Consider the following 21,819-nt stretch of genomic DNA (forward strand, 5'->3'; position numbering starts at 1 on the left):
CTTCCAACTTCGGAAACTTCTTCTGACTTGCTTTTAACGCGAAACTGAATTACCTAGTCTAGTAATAGTTACCAAAGATTAGTATTACTTTTTTGTTACTATCAAGCTTTAACATTTTTATTTTGTTCTATTTTGGCTGTTTTTCTTTGTCGGTTTTCTCAAAATATATAATTTTGTATAAAATTGTCGTTTTCTTTACACATTTTTTTGTCTCATAAAAAAATAGAAAATTTTGTCATAGCAATTCAGCATACTATTATTTTCCTTAGTAACACTACTAAATAAGATACTACTTTAAACATAGCATCTGTAGGTACTATTTGTTTCCTTTGCAAAATTACAAGTTTGGATATAGCAAATCAAGATACTATTTATTTCCTCGGTACCTCTAATAATTTTTTCATAGCAACCTAAGATACTATTTTATTCCTTGGCACTATTAGGATTTTGCTGACAGAAAAAAAAAGTAAGTCCTATAAAAGCTAAAAACAGGCGCCAAAATAGAAAATAAAGTAAGAATTAGACATCTCGAATTTAAAAACCCCTAGAAGCTAAATCCCATTCATGTCACTGTATAAATAAAGTAATGGCTAATTAAAACATTTAAATTTGATTTTGTAAAAATGTTGGAAAAATGACTTACTATGTTTTACCATTTCACGGGAGATCTCGTCTCTTGGTCTTTTCTATTTTTGCTTGATGCACGGTTTTCACATAAAAAAATAAAAACCAGTTTTCTGCATAGTCGCTTCGCTCCTGTACTTTTGGTCCGTGGGGACCAGTTTAAAACCTTTAGGTCCTGTCAGTGATGGGTCTTTGGGAGAATTTTTTTTAAAAAATCACAAATTATCAGGTGTACTTAAGTCTGGTTAGTCGAGAAGGCCAAAGTTTATATGCGAAGGAAAGAGAGGACCAGTTATTGGGGTATCATGCTTCAAGGAACCATAATGTATTTATATAGTCGCGTTGTGTATCAGTATAGTGTGTTATATGCAATACCAAATACCAAATATCAACCCAATCGGACAAATAGTAAAAGGGTTGTGAAAGTCAAGAGACTTTCATAAGCAATAAGAGATTCAATATGTCGAATATCTGTCAAAATTTTTTAATTGCATCCTAAATAAACTCCAAATAGCAAATTTCAATCAAATCGGACAAATAGGAAGAAAGTTTTGATAGATTTGTGACCTTTAAATTCAATATTTTAAAAATTTGTAAAAAATAAAGAATTGTATACTAAATAAACCCCAAATGCCAAATTTCAAACCAGTTTGGCAAGAAAAAAGGACTTTTTTGTAAGACGTCAAAACTTTGCCGAATTTTCCTGGCCTCAATACACAATTTTCCCATTTTATATGGGCATATTCAAAGCTTTAGAAATCATTCACTAGCTTTTCCAGATCATTTCCACCCATTTTAAGCCTCTAATTTTTAAAATAAAAAAGTAAACAAAGAAATTTCCGCCATTAATTGTCAACCACGCGGGACACGTCATCGAGCCATAAGCTTGTAGCCACAGCATTCCACTGAGCTATTTTTGGGGTTTTTCAAAGAAAATGGCATTTTAATGGAAAACGGTAATATTTAAACAAAACGGCTTTTAATGGATTATAAATTTCGCGGGTCTGAGGGCAAAAATGGTTTTCGCATGTGGCATAGGTATGCCAGTATTAAGCGTCAAAGTCAAAAAAAGGTGTAGAGCAAAAACTACTCTACTCTAGATGATTGTAGAGTGTATTAAAAAATAGATTTTAAAAAGTATTAAAAATGTTGAAAGCATGGAATCTCCAAGTGCCACCCCTAAAAAGTTATTAAATAAAAGTAGATTTTATATGTTCAAATTTTCAGACCTCCATGGGGAAAATTTATTATTGCTCGGCCTATATCGTTCACAAAATTTCGGTTACATGACGTTTGACAAAAGATGAATCTATTTTTTCATAAAACCCTTTTTTCGGAAATAAGTACCGTTTGGCGGAAAAGTCCAAAGAACTGAAAACGCCAGAACTCGTTAAATTTTTTTTTTCAAAAAAAACTCCAAATATGTCATTTCTCCTATAAAACTAAGTTTTATAAAAATTTTCTTTTAGCCTCTGGACCACTGAATTTTTTTTTACTCAAAATTGATCGCTTATATATACTCACCCTGTATGCGGATCTGGCCCAAAAAGTACAGGGCTCAATGGCTTAAACACCCATTAAGCCTTATGTCTTAAAAATTTTAAGTCGTTTAAAGGCTTGAAATTTGAGTTATGGCAAACGAAAGGAATTTTACCCATTTTTGACAATTTTTTGACTTTAACTTGGTACCGCTCCCTTTGTGGGTACCGGAAAAAAAATTGTTTACGGATCATTATTCTCAATGTATTAAGAGATGGCATGCCAAAATTCATCGCTTCGCTACCCATACAGCGAAAGATATGAATTTTGAATTTCCCAAAAAAACACGAAAATTAGTGTCGGACGTGGCGCCCTTATACCGGGTGTTCATTTGAAAACTTCCCACCACGGATTTATCGAAAACCACTGTTTAAAAAAAAAAACGCCGAAATACGTCAAAAGGTTTGTCAAAAGGGACAACTTTCTAACCTAAAATTACTTCACCCCCTTTCACCCTCAGCCCCCCCAGGGTCGGTCATCCCCTTAAAAATTTTAAATGGCAAGGGGTATCGATAATAGCTTGCTTTCGAAGTCTTTTATTTTGACGTTTGATTTATTTAAATCGGTCGATTCGTTTTCGAGAAAATTAGAAAAATCTTTGTTTATCTTAATTTGTTCAGATAGAACACAAAAACATGAAAATATCAGTTTTTATTTCAATGAGTGTTCAAAGTGTTGCCCGTTAGGGTTTGCCAAATCTACAATTCGTTTATAATTTAAAACGGAAACTACCAACATAAACAGCAATTCCGAAGATTAGAAAAAAATAAATAACAACCGGAATTTTTTTCCGCATTCTTTTCATCTACACAGATATCCTGGGCGAACTGTATTTATTGTTATACCTGCTTATTTATTTATAGTTGCTAAGGATATAAAGGAATAAAGAATCAATTTTGCTGTCAGTTACATTTGTGAGTCTTGGAATAGTGAAAATTTATTTGTTGAATTGAAGATTTTACTTCCAAAATGGTTTACACACTAGCCGAAAGAGTGGAAATTATTCTAATCTATGGTGCCCAAAATCAATGTGCTCGGCAAACTGCCGTCACGTTTAACGCCAGACATCCGGAAAAGATAACTTCGCATAGGTATGTTTTGGACCTTGTTACTAAGTTTACTGAAACTGGATCTGTTGCAAATAAAAAACGTGATCATCGGCGAATTTTGGATGAAGCCGCTTAAGTTGAAGTTTTGGGTCATTTTGGAATAAATCCTAATACTTCATTACGGAAAATTGTTGCTGCCACTGGTATTTCATTAGGCTCTGTTCACACAGTTACCAAACTTCATAAATTTCATCCATTCAAAATGAAAAATATTGCAAGAGTTAACCGAAGACGATTTTGATAGGCGAGTTGAGTTTTGTAAAAAAATGACTGAATCGATTAATGATAATACTATTCGTGTAAAGAATATCTTCAGCGATGAATGCACATTTTATTTAAATGGATTTGTTAATAAGCATAACTGTAGATATTGGAGCAATGAAAATCCTCATGCATTTGTGGAAGGGCATACCCAGTACCCTCAAAAAATTAATGTATGGGCAGGCATTTTAGGAAATAAAGTGATTGGGCCATTATTTATTAACGGAAATTTAAATGGAGACATTTATTTGGATATGTTGCAAAATACCATCAATCCGCTTATCACTGAATCCATTGAAAACCAAATCGATGATGATGGAAACCCTATACTTGATGAGGCTGAAATATATTTCCAGCAAGACGGCGCTCCTCCTCACTATGTTCTTCCCGTTCGGCAATGGCTAGACGACGAGTTTCCAGATAAATGGATAGGGCAAAGGGGGCCTATAGAATGGCCTGCTAGATCTCCTGATATAACGCCGTTAGACTTTTTTCTATGGGGTCATTTAAAATCTATTGTGTTTACTCTCCAACCTGAAAGTTTGGATGAACTTCGTCACCGCATCATCGACAGCTGCCATGATATCCCACAACATGTTTTTGAAAATGTCCGTCAGGAACTTAAACATCGCCTTTATCATTGTTTGGCCGCCAAAAACGGGCAACATTTTGAACACTTATTGAAATAAAAACTAATATTTTCATGTTTTTGTTTTCTATCTAAACAAATTAAGATAAACAAAGATTTTTCTAATTTTCTCGAAAACGAATCGACCGATTTAAAAAAATCAAACGTCAAAATAAAAGACTTTGAAAGACCTTTTAAACAAGCTATTACTCGATACCCCTTGCCATTTAAAAGTAAAAAAAAAAAAAAGGGATGACCCTGGGGGGCAATGGATGAAAGGGGGTGAACTAATTTTAGCTTAGAAAGTTGTCCCCCTTGACAAACCTTTTGACATATTTCGGCGTTTTTTTTAAATAGTGGTTTTCGATAAATCCGTGGTGGGAAGTTTTCAAATGAACACTCTGTATATAGTCGCTAACGCTCCTATATAAAAAATGCGTTAGAAGACGACTTACTTTTTAAAGATGAAAAGGGGAAAAATTTTTCCGCTAAAATTAAATGCTGTTTTATTATTTCCACTCGCAAATACGTGCAGAGAGACCTAAAAAGTTGTAACAATCCTGATCAAACAGTGTTATGATCTGGATATTTCAAAAAATTAGTTCTGTACAAATATTTTTTTTTAGATTAACGTTTAATTGAAAGTTACTGGGTATCATAATTAGAACTAATTAGGAGTTTCGTAATTGTAAAGCGTATATTAGTCTCATGAAACATTTTTTTCGTTATAATATGTCCAGTAAGAAAATTATATAATTATAATTTTCTTACAAATAAAATATATTAAATAGTTCCTGTTAGAATTAACTATTGGGTAGTTTAAATACCTATAATACAAACACAGAAAGTATGGAAGAACTACTAACTTAATGAACGGTTAAAAAGCATTATGCAATTATTGTTATAATTTAATAGGTGGGTCTACAAATTTTTTTTCATTGTTTAAAATTACTTTTAAGGTTATTTATTATCGGTGCCTATAAAAATCTTATTCCTATGTACGTAAATAGTTAAGCAAGGAATTACATTTGGACAATTTTTTTTATTACATTTACACAAATAGAGAAATGGTAATTTTTTTACAAAAAAAATTGTCGCCAATTTTTTTTATGTCTTATCTTTTTTAATGAATGTTAATTAAAGCAAGACAAAAACTAATATAGATGCGTCAACTTGCAAAGTTAGAATGCCAATAATTTTTTATGATTATAAAAAATTTATAAATTATTAAGACCGAAGTGAAAAAGTGTTTTGATAGTTTTCAAGTTAGTAATAAAATTAATATTGGTATTTTTTCCATTTTTCTATATACAGCATTATTTATGGGCCTAATAATGCTAAATAACAGCAGATTTCGTTTAAAAGAAGAATTAGATTAAGTTAAATTTTTCTAGTCTAAATGTCAAAGACAACCAAGATACATAGTGATAAACTTAATGTAATATTTTTGAATTTTGATTATAAAGTCAGCATTTATCCTTCGTTTTTACTAAAATTTGAATAATGGGTTTGTTTTTATATGGTATATCTTAAAATTAACATTTTGATTGATGAACTATTTAAATTGCCTGCTCTTTACCTGACTTGACCTTGCTGCCATCTCTCTCCTTTTATATGTATGTCTTTTAATTAATTTTGTATTTTATTATGTAGGTACTTTCAGCAACGTTTGTATTGTCAATCTATTTTCTTTTTATAATTTCTTAGTTTTTTTTTTTTGGTTTGTTAATAATAATAATAATAATCTTTATTTATCAAGTATAAGTATATACAATGAAAAGACAAGAGTGCAGTTGAACATAATTTGTTCAGCTGATTTATACATTTATCCTTAAGGAGATGTAGATATACACTCCTTTATTAACATAAAAAAATATCCTAAAGCTAACAAATTCAAAAACAAAAATATTTTTTTTTATAATCTATCATAAAACTAGATGATGTGTGGGTACAAGATTTGATTATTGGCGGAACTAGCCATTAAATAAAAAAGATTGGGGCAAGGATGAGACATAGTTTTTAATATGATTAAAGAAAGCTGAGATAGAGCAGACTTGTAGGGCTAAGGGGAGACTATATGTAAAAGATATCTCGAATTTTGCGGATTGATGTCTAGGTATGATGATCCCATTGAATCGCAAATTAAGGGTATTAACATCTGTCCTGAATGTGATTTTTTGAAACAAATATTGAGGAGACTTTACTTTATTATTTTATGATACAACACACATCTATGAATAAAACGTCTCTGTTTCATATTTATTCACCCGGTGGCCAAAGTTTATGACTTGTTGGTTGTTTACGGCGAACTACGTTGTCTTACCATGAATAAATCTTAAACAATATTTTTGAACTCGTTCTATTTTCTCACAATACTCTGCAGTTAAACAAGGTCCATAAACAGCATCACAATAATTAAAAAAGGAAAAAGAACCATTAAATCGCATAAAACTTTTTTAGTTTTTTGATTAAAGTACAGTCTGGAGTTATATAAGGCATTATTGCATATACGTTTTTGAATGCACATAGAAATATGTTTTTCAAACCTTAATTCGTTATCTAAAATAAGCCCCAAATTTTTGCATTCTGTTTTCATAGGAAGAATCTTATCGCAAATCTTTAAGATAACTCTTTTAGTCACATGTTTTAAATTAATAGGCCATCACAAAAAATCTACTTGGGTTCAATTGGAGAACATGGTCTTAAGAAATTTTTTATAGTCTGTTTAGATCTTCAGTTATAGAAAGACAACTATGAGCCAGTAACGAGGTCGAAAAAGAGTAATATATTTGAGTGTCATCTGCATACTTTTGTATTTTGCAGTGTTTTAAAAATTTAGGAAATTGGAAAGTATATAAAATAAAAAAAATTGGTCCCAAAATTAACCCCTAAATTAACGCCAAGATAATATGATTTATTGCCATTCAAAACCACCCTTTGCTGAGGATTCATAAGATAATTTTCAATTAACCTGATTAAACGCTGATGAAAACCAAGATATTCCAAGACTAGAAAAAATATATGATGGTCTATGGTATCAAATGCCTTGGAATAATCGAGTGTAACCAGAATAGTACAATTACCTTTATCAATAGATCTAAAAAAAGTCATCCGTTACATTAAGAAGAGACGTAGCACAACTGTGACCTTTTCGAAAACCTGATTGTGTAGCATCAATCAACTTTTCAGACTCCACATAGTCCTACAATTTGATTCTCCAGGGCTCGTTCAATAACCTTAGACAATATTGGAAGGATGAAAATGGGCCTTAAGTCATTAAGACCCTTTACAATATTCCTTTTCGGTGTTAATATTAAGGTTACTATATTTTATTTATTTATTTATTTACGGAATCCATTTACAAAAGTGTTACATAGCATACCCATACAAACATATATATTCAGATACAAAACTATCTATAAATCAATGAAAGGTGTAGATGAGTTAGTTAATTAATTAAAGCCCCTATGAGATAATATTCTTTAACTGCCCCTTAAAAGATGTAATCCGAGATCAAAAAAGCTTATCTGTCCTGACAGACCATGAGCACTTCGAGCCATTCGTGTAATTGGCGTATTAATGCCATAATTGGTATGGTGGAATGGGACTGAAAATATTTCTGATTGTCTATTCAATCTGGAAGGCACCTTAAGTTTAAAAAGAGACAATAACTCGGGACAATCTATAGTAGCATTTAAAACCTTATGCATAAAACATAAATCGAGTAATGTTCTTCGTGACTCTAATGTGGGTAAGTTCAGGTTATCCCTGACCCACTGATAGTAATACTCCTGTCTCTTGTAACCACATCTAAAAGCAGCCACCCTTAAAAATTTATTTTGAGTTTTTTCAATCTGCTCAATGTAGCAGTTATATGACGGGGCCATACTCCAAGATGAGCCTACCAAGAGAGCAATAAAGTAATCTAAAAGTAAACAAAGACAAATCAGTTGTAGACCGTTGGATAAAACCCAGTTCATTGCCCTACCAGTCACCTGATTGATTGATGTGACTTTTAAAAGACAACCTGGAGTCAATAAATATTCCTAAGTCAGAAACCTCTGGTTTGACACCAATTGCTAATTATTTATTTTATAAAGAAAAGCAGTAGGATTTCTTTGCTTAGAAAAAGTAATCTTATGGCACTTATTGATATTAAGGGACATTCTATTCAAGTGGCACCAATCAAAGAACAAATTAAGGTCTTTTTGCAGGAGCACAGCATCAGAAAGGGATGTGATAGGCCTAAATAGCTTCACATCATCAGCAAACATTAGCACACGACAATTTTCAAGTTTCCAAACTAAATCAATCAAAAAGAGGCAAAACAAAACAGGGCCTGAGTGAGAGCCCTGTGGCACCCCAGATGGCACCAAAATTTCAGAGGAACATGTACCTCCAAGATTAACAATCTGGATTCTACCTCTGATGAATCCCGAGATCCATTGAAGAAGAGGCCCCACAATACCTAAAGCTTCTGCAAGAGTACCCCATAGTTAACCCTATCAAAAGCCTTGGAAAAATCTGTATATATTGAGTCAACCTGAAGTCCCTTCTCCAAATAGAGGTAGAGGTAGTTGACATACAGCACCAAATTAGCATCAGTAGATCTGCCTTTTATAAATCCAGATTGCTCAGGATTAAATAAAGATTTAAAACTCCAGGCAATCCTATGACTGACCAGGCAGTCAAGCAGCTTTGGCAACTCAGATTGGTTACACACAGCCCGATAATTGGAAATTTCATTTCTACTACCAGATTTAAAAATGAGTTTTAGAAAACATCTCTTCCAGAGAGTGGGATAAGAACCAGTACTTAGAGATTTGTTAAAAATGAACAGTATTGGTTTCGTAAGAACACAAACACATTACTTTAGGAAGAATGTCGGAATCCCATCTGGTCCAGCGCAAAGCTTATTCTTAGAGGAAGTAATAACCTCATAAACATCATGCGTTGACAGAGTTAAATTGCTCAGACAAATTGATTTATGAAAATCAAAAGATGGTATGTCATTGCCTTGCTCATCCGAATAGACGGATGAAAAGTATTCTGCAAACATATTCCCAGTATCCGAGATATTCATACCAATCCTGTTATTGTATGTCATTCTGGAGGGAAGGCTAAAACCAGTTCTTTTATTTCGAATATATGACCAGAAGAACCTCGGATTGCTAGCAAGATTCATTTCCACCTTATTAATATATTGTTGATAGCAAAACTCTCTTAAGTACTCACATTGATGTCTCAAAAATACAAATTCATCATATTCCTGCTGTTGACCACGAATTTTAAACTTTTTGTGAATTTGCTCCTTTCTTATGATCAAACTGCGAAGCTCTGAAGAAAACCAACATGGAGAAGAAGAACTTTTGTACCTCTTTAGAGGAATAAACCTTTCCATTGAGGAGTAGATCAGATTATAGAAAATTGAAACTATGACATCAATAGATGTCTCTCCCAAAAACAATTGATTCCAGTCTATCCCAGCAAGACAATCGTTAATTGCTATGTAATCTCCCTTGCCAAAATCATAAAAATATTCCTCATATATCATAGCATCAGAATTTTCTGCACAACAAAAACTAATTGCTGTATGGTTCAAGCTATTCTCAAAAATCTTGTCTATTGCACGTTTGACACTAATTAAATCTGAGCTATTAAATACAAGATCCAAGGCAACCCCGTTGGTATTTAAAACCCCATTTACCTGAAAAAAGTTATAGAAGCTAAAGCAGTTGGCCAGAGAAAGCACAGGCTCTCTGTCATTCTCCAGACAACCACCAACTGACCACCAAACCAAGATCATCATTCTCCCATCTAGCATGTGGTAAATTGTAATCACCTGCCAAGGCAAACAAACTACTTGAATATCTATTATATACATGTTCAATGGCTTAAATAGGCTTGAAGTGGAGATGGAGATGGTATATAAATGCAACCAACAACAAAGCTTTGATTGTCAATTGTAAAAGTCAAATAGATCTGATAAATATCCACATCAACAAGTGGGATACCAATTTTATGTGTACATAAACTCTTTTTAGCCGCAATCAATTACCCATTGAACGATCATATCTATATAAATCATAGTTTGGTACTCCAATTTCACCATCTGAATATTCAGATGTTAACCAAGTCTCTGCAATCATAACAATATCATAGCAGCAGCAACTAAGTGCCTGCTGAAAATCTTTTATTTTAGTTCTCATACCACCTGTATTAGCATAATACATGCAAACACCTGAACCAGAAGGGCCATCCCGCACTAAATTATGGTTTGATTCATTTGATTTTAATGAAAATTTATCTTCGTTTATTATTTAACCAAAATTTTCGCAAGATAACCCCTCTAGGCCAGTTATCCGGCCTTAAAAAATCATCCCTACAATCACCGTTAATGCTTATCTTAAAAGAAATAGTCTCACCCTTAACTGGCAACAATTCTACTTTAGGGTCCCTAATTTGAGGGCACCGCTTTTTAATGTGCTCTTCAATAAAACCAGGGGTCGCTCCCATTTTAACACGTCCCAGATAAAAATATTCCCTATTTACTGAACCTGCGAAATTTTCATCACCTCGAAAGTCCGCTTCTCCTAAAACCAGATTCCGATTACGATTTGTATTTGTACGTTTTCGATTTTGTCCCAAAGTAAATCCCTGTTGCAGATGGTCGCCCCCAACATCCGTTGCTCCAGAGTTCCCAGTCTCAGCTGATTCATTGTTTATGTTTACCTTGTCATTGTCTGAGTGACGTTTCTCCGCCGTTGCTCTTTTAGGAAACAAAGAAGAAAAGGAAGTTTTAGCGGCATCTACCTGTTTCACTCTACTTTGAACAGCTGATTCAAAGATATTTCTGCTGTTGGATTGTTGCTGGCGTTGTGGGGAAAGTGGATACGGTAGCGGCGGTGTCACGTTGTCAGGAACTGCCTGGATATTTAGGTTGTCATTTTTATTTTTATTCTGCAGCAAGAATCTTACTAGGTCCTTGTTACTGTCAATGACATTCTTGGCCCAGTTTTCCAGCTTGTTTTGAAGGCGTTCTTCTATACCTTCCAAAGATTCATTTATAAGGCATTTATAAGTATTAATCAAACTATTTGTTAACTGTGTGGACACCAGAAGTACTAGGCTCTCCAGAATTCTCCAAATTGCCTTCAGAAGTAAACTTATTGAAGTTATCTATGCAATCCTTGCACCATATCAAGACGGTTCTATTTTTAGCGATTGCACATCTAATCTCTTGCGATGATATTTTACTACAATCCCTACAAGAAACTTTTATAGGGTAGTATCTAGTATCACCACCTTCCTGTATGAATAAGGTGGCATCGGTTTTAATAATCGTTATTCGATCCTTTTTGCCCCAAATCAACTTAATTTTTTTTAAATGTAATAAGAATTGTATTTTTTATAGACAAATAAAATGTTTTGAATTTGAAATTGCTTTATTGTACTTCAAATGAATGATCAAATACAAAAGATGCAAAAATCTAATAGGTTAAAGTCTGGACTTCGTGCTGGCCAAGGACTTCGACTGCCATGTCATACGTAATAAGTAATAATAAATAACAATAACTAACAGAAATAACAATAAGAACGTTATAAAAGGTGATAGATAATGTTTCTATCTATTTTATCTTGAATACATTGAAAGCTTTAAATGTACACCCTGTATCTTGTCTTTGCCTTTTGGACTAAAAAAATGTAACCCTCATTTTTTTTAAAGGAATCTGCTATTAAATTATTTGCCATTATTTATGGGACATCCTGTATATCAGAAGCAAATGCAAAGTTTGGCAACTTTGTAAACACATCTTTATTGACCATAAGTTTGGCACTTGTTAATTTTTTCTATCAATATCACTACAATGTGGGTAAAAAAGTCTTACGGTTTCCAAAATTGTTATAGTGCTAACTAGTATTACAGAAAACGGGCTTTACCAATATACTTGGAGCATTTACTGTTTTTTAAGTTTAAATTTAAATTTTTATTTAGTGTTTTGAGAGAGAGCAAAAAAATAGTATTACACTATTAACCAGCAAAATTTATTAAATAAGCCAATAAGTTCTATAAATAGATGCATGTCATTTCCACTAATTAAAGTTATAAAATTACATAATATGTAAAATATTTTGAACACAGGATACACTTAATTAAAATGTAGCGTTTTGTATTATTTCTTATATAATCACGGACAAAAACCAAAAAATTTAATGTCGCTATTTACTTTTTAGATAAAGTAAAACATATTTATATTCATGATTATTTTGAAACGCTATTGTATTAAAAGTTCTGACAGACGTAGTAGAGCAAACTCTGGAAACGGACAATTAAACTATAAATTTTAATAAAAAATTATGGGTTTAATTAATTTTTTTATTTATCGTTAATTTCCTGGTATTGGCCTGTTGAAAATAATTTATTATTATTATTATCATTTTAAGGATCTAGCATCATCATCACAATATTTTTTTAAATAAACAGATAATTAAAACAGAAATTAATGGATAATAATAAAAATTAAATGGCCTACATTTGATTTACTAAAGGTACAGCTGGTCTTTGTCTTCAATATTCTTATTTGCACCTTCTAAAAATATTATGTGTCCTATCGAAAAATTAATATTTTTTTTATATTTTAATTTTCTTAAACACACTGTACACATACAAATGTATTTTTCTAAATAATGCTTGTGAAAGGTACTTTACAGTACCATACTAAACTTCTAATTTCTTTATTTTCTTAATCTATTTAATATGTTCACTGTGCCAAATGTTCATTATTACTTCCAACTTCAGCCCACTTTATTCAGTATTATATGTTCTTATTTTTCAGGAATCCATCCTAGACATTTTCTAATTAAATATTTGTCATCATGTTATATATTTTTATGTTTTTTTTAATTTTATCTTTAATCTACATATAATATGCTAATTAGAGTTACTAGTATGGGTACAATAAGGAACACACACACTTACCTTATTTAGACGCGGATCCCTAAGATGATCAATACCTCTGACTTGCCCAGGGGTAACGATATCTCCCACCACTTCATGGTAACACCTTTTAGGTTCTTCATTTAGAAAATTGAGTGACTCCACTATCAAAGGTTTCTGACAGCTTACAGTTAATCTTGAAGACCTCGTAAGTCCAGCTCTGCAAAAAAACATATATTATGAAGGAGGCTATAATTTATTAATTTGATATATTGAATAATTAATTGTAAACAACAGTAGCATATTGTAAACTAAAAAGTATTTTTTTAAATTTCGCGTATATGTTATTATTTGAAGTTAAAGGCCATTTGTCCGCTAAATGGTTATGTCCGGCTTACTGGTGAAGTCACCCTAACTAGAATTAGTATTAATATTGTAAACTTTAACATTCATCAAATGTAATTTACTTTTAATAAATAAATAAATAAATAAAAATCTAAGATGAAGGCTAAGGACCACTCAGGGACTACTAACTTCTATAAGAAAGAGAGACAACCTTGTAATCAATGTACATTAAATCCAAATAACACAGATTTACTTAACAGATACAATATCTATAGAAATATTCTTACAAAACTTACTATAAAGAAAACTAAATATCAGTACTACAAAGCAAAGGTTCAAAACTGCAATAATGATCTAAAAAAGACTTGGAATGTGGTAAAAGAGGCCACTAATGACAATAAAAAACTGTGAAATAAAAAAGATTGTTGACGAAAATAGCAGAATCCTGACTGATACCGCCTTGATGACTAATGAATTTAATAATTATTTCAGTAAAGTAGGACAAAGGTTGACACATAAAATTAAAAAGTCAAGACAAATTATATAGAAAGAACCGAAACTAACTTAAATTCCTTTTACTTCACTCCTTCTACAGAAAATGAATTTATATTACAAATCAAAACCTTTAAAAATAATAGAGCAAGTGGAGATGATTTAATTACTTCCGAGACGAATGAAGATAATTACAGTCACTTATTAAAATCTGTGTTGCATATTATTGTCAACTGAATTTCTAGTGGTGAAATTTATCCAAGTGTGCTTAAAAACACAAATATAGTGCCTACTTTTAAACAAGGAACTATAGAGTTAATCACAAACTATAGGCTCCAGTGGCGAAGCGTGAACTTTTCTTTCGCGTAGACAAACAATAAAAATTGTTAATTAGAAAAAAATGTGTATTCAATATTATTCACTTTAATGAAATAGAAAATGAAAGCGCATGAAATATTAACTGAAAGAGAAAAATATGTAGTGATATAAAAAAGAAAAAAATAATTACTACTAGCATAAAAAGATAGATAGATAAAAATAAATACTACTTACAAAAAAAACACAACATAGGTATAACCATAACTTATAAATCCATAATATCCATTATTTTAAAATTAATTAAAGACAAATAAAAACACAACTAAAATACAATTGCCAATATCAAACAGTCGTTCATAAATAACCCCTAAAATATCCACTAAAAAAATATTTTTTATACACCCAAAAATAAAAATACTAATTATTAAATAAGTAATAGGCTGAATGCTGATGCGGCCGGACCTCTGTAGCCTGCTTGATGCGTATTTGGTTCAATTAGATGCTCCAAATTTCAGAAGACAAATATCAATGTGTCTTCCTGGGGCTTGTATACATTAATTGGATGTCATCCCTGTATTTTTATCTTAATCGGTGCGGCAGGCGGGGCGCGCCTTAGATATTATAGATAGATAGATAGATATTATAGCCGTTTAGATACTATATAATAATAGTAAGGAGAGCGACTACATTCTGTGTAATTTTTTTTTAATTTGAATTCAACAATTACATGAAATAATTACGTAATAAATTAATGAGAAATAACTGGATAATTTTGGGTAGACAGTGTCTACCTTGTCTACTCGTAGGCTTTGCCACTGATAGGCTCATTGCTATAACAAGCACATTAAGCAAACTAATTGACAAGTGCATTAAAGTCACACTAGTCTTTCATAGAAAGTATTGACTTGTTTTCAAAAAACCAATTTGCTTTCAGAATGAATGCCTGTACTGAGAATGCACTTTGCCAGGTAACAGAGGCCATTGTAATGAGAATGTTTTTGGATTTGACACTGTGGCACATTATATTCTACTAGAGAGGCTGGACAAAATGCGAATTAGGGAAATTGCAAATAACCTTATAAAGTCATTCTTACATAAAAAAACACAAAATGTTAAAGTTAAAAATTATCTAAATAATTCAGTCTTTGTTGACTATGGTGTGCCACAGGGTATTGTGCTTGGTCCCTTTCGTTTTAATGTTTATATTGATGGCACACTTTCAGTTTTGGATGAAGGGAGGTATATTGTTTTGCTCACAATACTTAGTTTTTGTTGTAAGAGAAACAACTATTAAACAGGGAGAAATTGCAATTTCAAAAATAAAATGCTGGTTAGATAATAGTTTATTGTGATTAAATATTGACAAGACAAAAATTTCTTACTTTTGCCTTGATTAGGAAAACATTAAATGACTTTCATAAATTAAAAATGCACAGTGCAGATTGTGACCCTGATATGGGTGTTTGTGATTGTGGGGAGGTGGAAAGGGTGAAGTATATAAAATATTTGGGTATGCATCTAGATGAATGTTTAAAATAGACCAAACATTTGGAGTATGTCACTACTAAAATAAGAAAAGTCATATATAAATTTTATGAAAATGCAACATTTTGGCCTTTAAGCTACTAAACTTTAAACTTTTAAACAATTTACTTTTCTCTTGTAGAGTCTCTTAGCAATTATGGGATAATTGTTTAGACTCCTGCAAGAATGTCTTAAATAGTTTAGATGTTGCTTAAATATATCTATAAAAATAATTATATTTAAAACAAAAAGATATCTGAGCCAGTATTATTCCAAGAAAGTAACCTTTAAAAGGTGGAGCAACTATACATTAATGCTGTAATAAGATTTATGCTTAATAATGATTATTATAAAAATGTAATAACTCATAAATTCAAGGCATGCTGCAAATCAAAATCTTTCCTTGACATCTGTAAACCATATTGCTGCAAAAAGGCATGTTAGGTCAGGTCCTAAATCAGGTCTTAAGATACAGTAGACACTCGATAGTGTGAATATCGGATAGCGGAAACCCCGCATAACGGAAACAGCAATATTTTATGCATTGACCACCGTATACCGTGAACAAACGATCAAATGTAATTGGATCGATAGTTCGCCAGTAACGTAGGCAAAAGCCGGTGCTTCCCCGATATGCTGTTTTTGGCGTTCTTCGAATCGATAGGCGCCGTGAATCTATTGTGTGTTAAGCAAGGCAGGTTGTTATCATTTGTTTACATTAACACATACTATTAGTGTGGTTTTAAAGTTTAGTGGTTATAAAGTTTAGTGATTTTTATTAGTGTGACTTAAATTGTGTTGGTGTTGGGTTGGGTTGGGTTGGGTTCATGTCACTTAAAAAACCAAAGTGTTTAACCCTCTATGAAAAATCTCTTGTAATTCAAGACTTAAATAATGGACAAGGTGTTACATATTTAGCGAAAAAGTATATATAAATAAAAAAGAAAAAGGAACTGATTTCTAGTGCTATTAGAAACACGTATGTAGGACCAGGTAATAGACAAACCCTAAAGGGTTCCCAGTTTCCAAGAATGGAAAAAAGACTGTACAAGTATACATACCTATGTTCCGCTGGGTTAAGAGATTCTTGTAAGCCTCTCTTTATATCTCAAAAAACCCTAACTCTTTTTTCTCTTTTTATCTTAGAAACAGCTACTCTTTATTCATAAATGTCCTAAACCTGCCTCTAACACTGGTCATATGACTGGCCAGGTTAACGATTTTCCCTTACCAATCCCTACATCCTCCCTCACCAAGAACTCACTTATATACCTTAGCAAAAAAATTTACAACCATGTTCCTCTATGTATCAGACAAATTTTAGAAGTTAAGAGATTCAAAAAGGAATTAAAATCACTTTTATTATCCAGGGCATATTATAGCCTTGACGATTTTTATAATGATACCTTTTAACCTGTGCTCTGACATCATTTTAGTGTTTTAGTTTTGTTTCCTGTTAAATAATTTAATTTACTTCATCTAAATTCTGTTTTATTGACAGCTTTTCTTATTTTTTAATGAAATTTATCAAAAAGATGCTTTTTTTTTCTCAATCTGTTTTGTTATGATTAATTTTGGTAATGTGTGTAAATTTTATGGTAAAGTGTTTTAGATGTTATGTTTGTTTGAAATTTGAAATTTAAAGTGAATTTGGAATTTTTTAGTTTTTAGGATGCTTGTACACAAGATTTTGTTGTCTTACGTAATATAGCACATTTTCTTTCTTTCTTTTTTTCAAGTGGTTTCTTGACCAACGAAATAAACATTTAATGGTAAGTGGCGACATGATTATAGAAAAAGCAAAATCTATTTATTCACAGCTCAATGAAAGGGATAAATCATTTACCACTAGTGAGGGATGGTTACAAAGATTCAAAAAAAGATTTTGAATTCGTTTTTTAAAAATTTCTGGGGAAAAACTGTCATCTCAACCAGACCTTGTAGACCTATTTAAAATGGCTCTAAAAAATAAAATAACAGAGCTTGGAATCTCATTGGATCAAGTTTACAATGCTGATGAGACAGGACTTTACTGGAAATTATTACCAAAAAAAACATTTGTCTTGTCAACAGAAAAAACAGCTCCTGGTAGAAAATTGGAGAAACAAAGAATAACATTTTTGGCTTGCACTAATGCAACTGGGCTCCATAAAATTAAACCATTGGTGATTGGTAAAAAGGCAAAACCAAGTACGTTTAAAAATTTCGAGTGTCCTGTTGACTATGAACATTCTAAATCAGCTTGGATGACTGCCGCAATTTTTAAAAAATGCTTTCATTATTCGTTTGTACCACAGGTAAGTTTTCCTTATCTATAGTTTTGTTTTATGATTAGTACAACCATATTGTAATTTTTTTGAAGGTTAAGAGGTTCTTAAAAAATAAAGGTCTGCCATTGAAAGCTCTACTTCTTCTGGATAATGCACCATCGCATCCAACCGAAGAAGAATTAAAAAGTGAAGATGGACAAATTATAACCATGTACCTGCCACCTAATGTCACCCCACTCATACAGCCTATGGATCAAAATGTTATTAGGCTAACAAAATTGTACTACAGAAAAGGTCTTCTATCATCCATAGTGGCCAACAATACGAATGTCATTGATGCCTTAAAAAACCTGACAATAAAAGATGCAGTGATCAATATTGGGTATGTACCGTTTTCAACTGTCAGTGCAGGATTGTACTGTGCTGATTTTACTGTAATTTGTCGTTCCGATTTTATACAGCGTGCTGTTTTGCTCCAAAAAAGGAACAGTTTTCAGGACTGTTTTCACAACCACAACATAACCTGTAAAACCAAATCACCTGTTTCTGTTTTGTTTTCCGGTAGGGTGTTTTGCTTTATTAAAAGCAGACCACATTTGTTAATAAAATAAATATGACTGAAAAAGCAAGATGGTAAAAATAATAGAGGCAGAAAATAATTTTGAATACCACATTGAAGTTACACCGGAAGAATACGAAAGAGCCCAAACAGGTTAGTGCGTTGTATGAGAGCTTTTTAAGTGGTAAATTTTATTATTGTTAAACATTTTAAAACCACAATTATTATTTCAGACATGATCTTTGCAACCAAATTACTTGAAAATAATTCCCACAACGTAAACAAGAAGATTCAAGAAATCAACATCAACAACACTTCTGACGGTTTTGACATTCCCCCACTATTTTACTGTACCTACAGTAGCTTTTATCCCCAGTCAATCCAGTAAAGATTAATGACGTCACTGATGCATTTATGACGTCATTCAGTACTGAATCAGTAAACTGAAAGAAATATCGGAACGACGTCCAGTAAATTCAGTACTGACAGTTGATAACGGTACATACCCTTAATGTCTGCTTGGAATCATCTTGATTCTCAAGTTATCAAAAAATGTTGGAAAAACATTTTAAATGTGGTGCCCTCTACACATGATGTAGACAGTGAGGATGAAAATGTACCTCTTTCTCTCCTAAAACATCAATGGGACAGCACTGCTCAGAAACCCATATCTGAATCTCTTAGTCTTTTACATACATTAACACCTCAGGTAAATTATGTCATTTTATATTTGAATATTAAGTCTTAATTTGGATTACAATTTTTTTTTAGGGAACTTTTGAAGATTCTGACATTGTAGAGTGGAATCAGTGTGACAATAATTTTGCAGAGGACGACATTGAAAAATGTCAATCGGATGAAGCAGAAGTATTAAATGAGGTTGAGCAGAAACCCTCAAATAAAATTTCATTAGATAGGGCAATTAATGCCTTTAATATAGCGATTCTGTGGACAGCAGAGGAAAATGAAATTGACTTAAATGACCTTGTAGTCTTAAAAAAATTAAGAGAGAAAGCTGTGATGTTAAAAGTAAAACAACCTAAAAAACAAACAAAAAATTCGGACTTCTTTAAGAAAACCTAATTTCTTAAAGTTTGAAATTTGTTGTATCTTTTTTTCTTTACAGTAAATAATATTTTTAAGTAAGAATATGAACTTTATGTTATGTTAATTACGTTTTGTTTCTGTTACTTTTGGTAATTATAAATTTTTAGTACACATAAAGTGTAACCTTCGTTAACGTGAATAAATCGATAATCTAAACAGCCTTTGTTTTTTTGAGTTCACGGTATTGAGTATCTACTGTATATAATGTAGGTATACCTTACCCAATGATCTAAAAGGTAAATAATTTCAGCAAATAAAGACCAAAGTGAATTGCTGGATTGCACATACAAGCTTCCCTTTGGACTTTTAATTAATTCTTATTTTTTTCTGTAATGCATTTATATCTTAGTGTTTGAGTTGTGGTACACATATATTTTGAGATTTAAATGGGAATGTATTATTATTGAGTTTTTTTTGTTCTTTATTTGTTTCCTTTTTCTGTACTAATGTTATGATAAAATAGTTTAATTACCAACAAACACAGATCTTTGATCTATATTTTTGGCAAAATATGTTTAGTGTTAGGTAAAAATTAAGTTGTAAGTACCTTGTAATGTTATTGCTGTAAATGTGTACCTGTATCTAAATAAATAAATAAATAAACTTTATACTTAGTGGTGAAGGAATTGGCTTGTTAAATTTATTTAACATATTAAATTTTGTACAACATCAATACTAATTTCATTTCAAAGGTTTATATTTCACAGAGATATAAAAAAAGAGTGGTTTTCCATTTGCACAACAAAAATGTTGACTGCATCTCTAATAGGGAAAAGCATTGGCTTCATATTTAAAAAATACTAGATAAAAGTTTTTTCTTTAAATATTCATCCAGTTTTACTGAAGGTACTTATTTAATCAATGAACAAAATGGGAACAATTCAGGGCACATTTCAGGACAACACTTAAGGTTTAATATTGATCCAAAAATACTCTAAAATTTTCATGTTACTGGGATCAGTGCCAACTCTTGGTTATAGCTCCTATTTTTATTAATGTCTCTAACACAAAAATAAATTATTTTACATAATCATGAATGAAAGTACTTACAAGGTGGATCGAGGTATTTGGGCAAACATGTTTGATCTAGGAGCAAATCGCCTAAAATTCTCAATTTTCCCAGGGAAACACCTGGATGGGGCAAGAACAAATTTGCCGCAGGCCTTCCACGGACTGGTTACGTCGAGTTAAATCAGGTATACAAACCTGCTCCACTGTTATAATTGGGCAGATAAGATTTTAGCGCCTGCGTTGAATTTATTTATGTACACATTTTTTAAAACTTTTCTATTCTTTAAAAAACTTCTAAAATCCAAGTTGCAAATTGTAAATTGCAACAAAGGAAGTCTCATTTGTCAATTTTTGACATTGACAGCAACAACTGACAGACGTTTTCTCGTGTTCAAAAGGTTGTTTCGACGAAGCCAAGGAGACTAGACGTAAGGAGACTGATCTGTATGCTAAACATGTGTACCCAAAAATGAAAGTAAACTAGTTTCACAAAGTTGCCACATTAGCGCTGTTGGTCGGAACTGTACCTCACTTTGATTGGCTGAACTCACCTTAATAAAGTCACTGTTATATATACCTAATGATAATTAATAATAATAATAATCTTTGGCAACACTGACCACATCAGATCCAATATCTCATAGCGAATTCCATTAGTGATGGGCTGAATCGAATTAAAATACGAAACTAGTGTTCGAGATTTGCTGCAAATTAATGAAAAATCCTCGTTTTCTTTTATGCTGTAGGTAACGCATAAATTTAAGGTGTGGGCCATACAAGGGTGATTGTGTTTTTTCAAGTGTACATTTACTGCATTTTTTATGTTACTTCCGTTATCGGATACAATTGTAACGACTTTGTCTATAATTCCCCATTCATTTAATATTTTTTTTAATGTGTGACCAATATTTTCACCAGTATGGGACCCACAAATCTCATCGGTACACCAAACTTGAGAATTCAACTTATCCTTATAACTAAAATGGCATGTTAAACTTACATAAGCAATATTACTATCCGATGTCCATATATCCGTAGTCACTGAAACATAGTTCACCTCACACAACATTGCTTTAATGTTTGATTTTACCTTA

The 21,819-nt window shown here is 31.9% G+C and overlaps 1 protein-coding gene across 1 annotated transcript in view; it reads right to left on the reverse strand.

Moving 5' to 3' along the window:
- The window catches only part of LOC126749467 (NADP-dependent malic enzyme-like), a 55,361-nt gene extending 34,280 nt beyond the window's left edge, over positions 1–21,081 (reverse strand). The window contains exons 1-2 of the mRNA XM_050459158.1: positions 20,765–21,081; positions 13,142–13,319 (exon numbers count right to left, since the gene is read on the reverse strand). Coding sequence (XP_050315115.1) covers positions 13,142–13,319; positions 20,765–20,793 — 207 coding nt within the window. The 5' untranslated portion in view covers positions 20,794–21,081. The remainder of the gene's footprint in view (positions 1–13,141; positions 13,320–20,764) is intronic.
- Positions 21,082–21,819: the final 738 nt, after the last annotated feature.

This window comes from Anthonomus grandis (assembly GCF_022605725.1).
Source record: "Anthonomus grandis grandis chromosome 1 unlocalized genomic scaffold, icAntGran1.3 Chromosome59, whole genome shotgun sequence".
Lineage (NCBI taxonomy): Eukaryota > Metazoa > Arthropoda > Insecta > Coleoptera > Curculionidae > Anthonomus > Anthonomus grandis.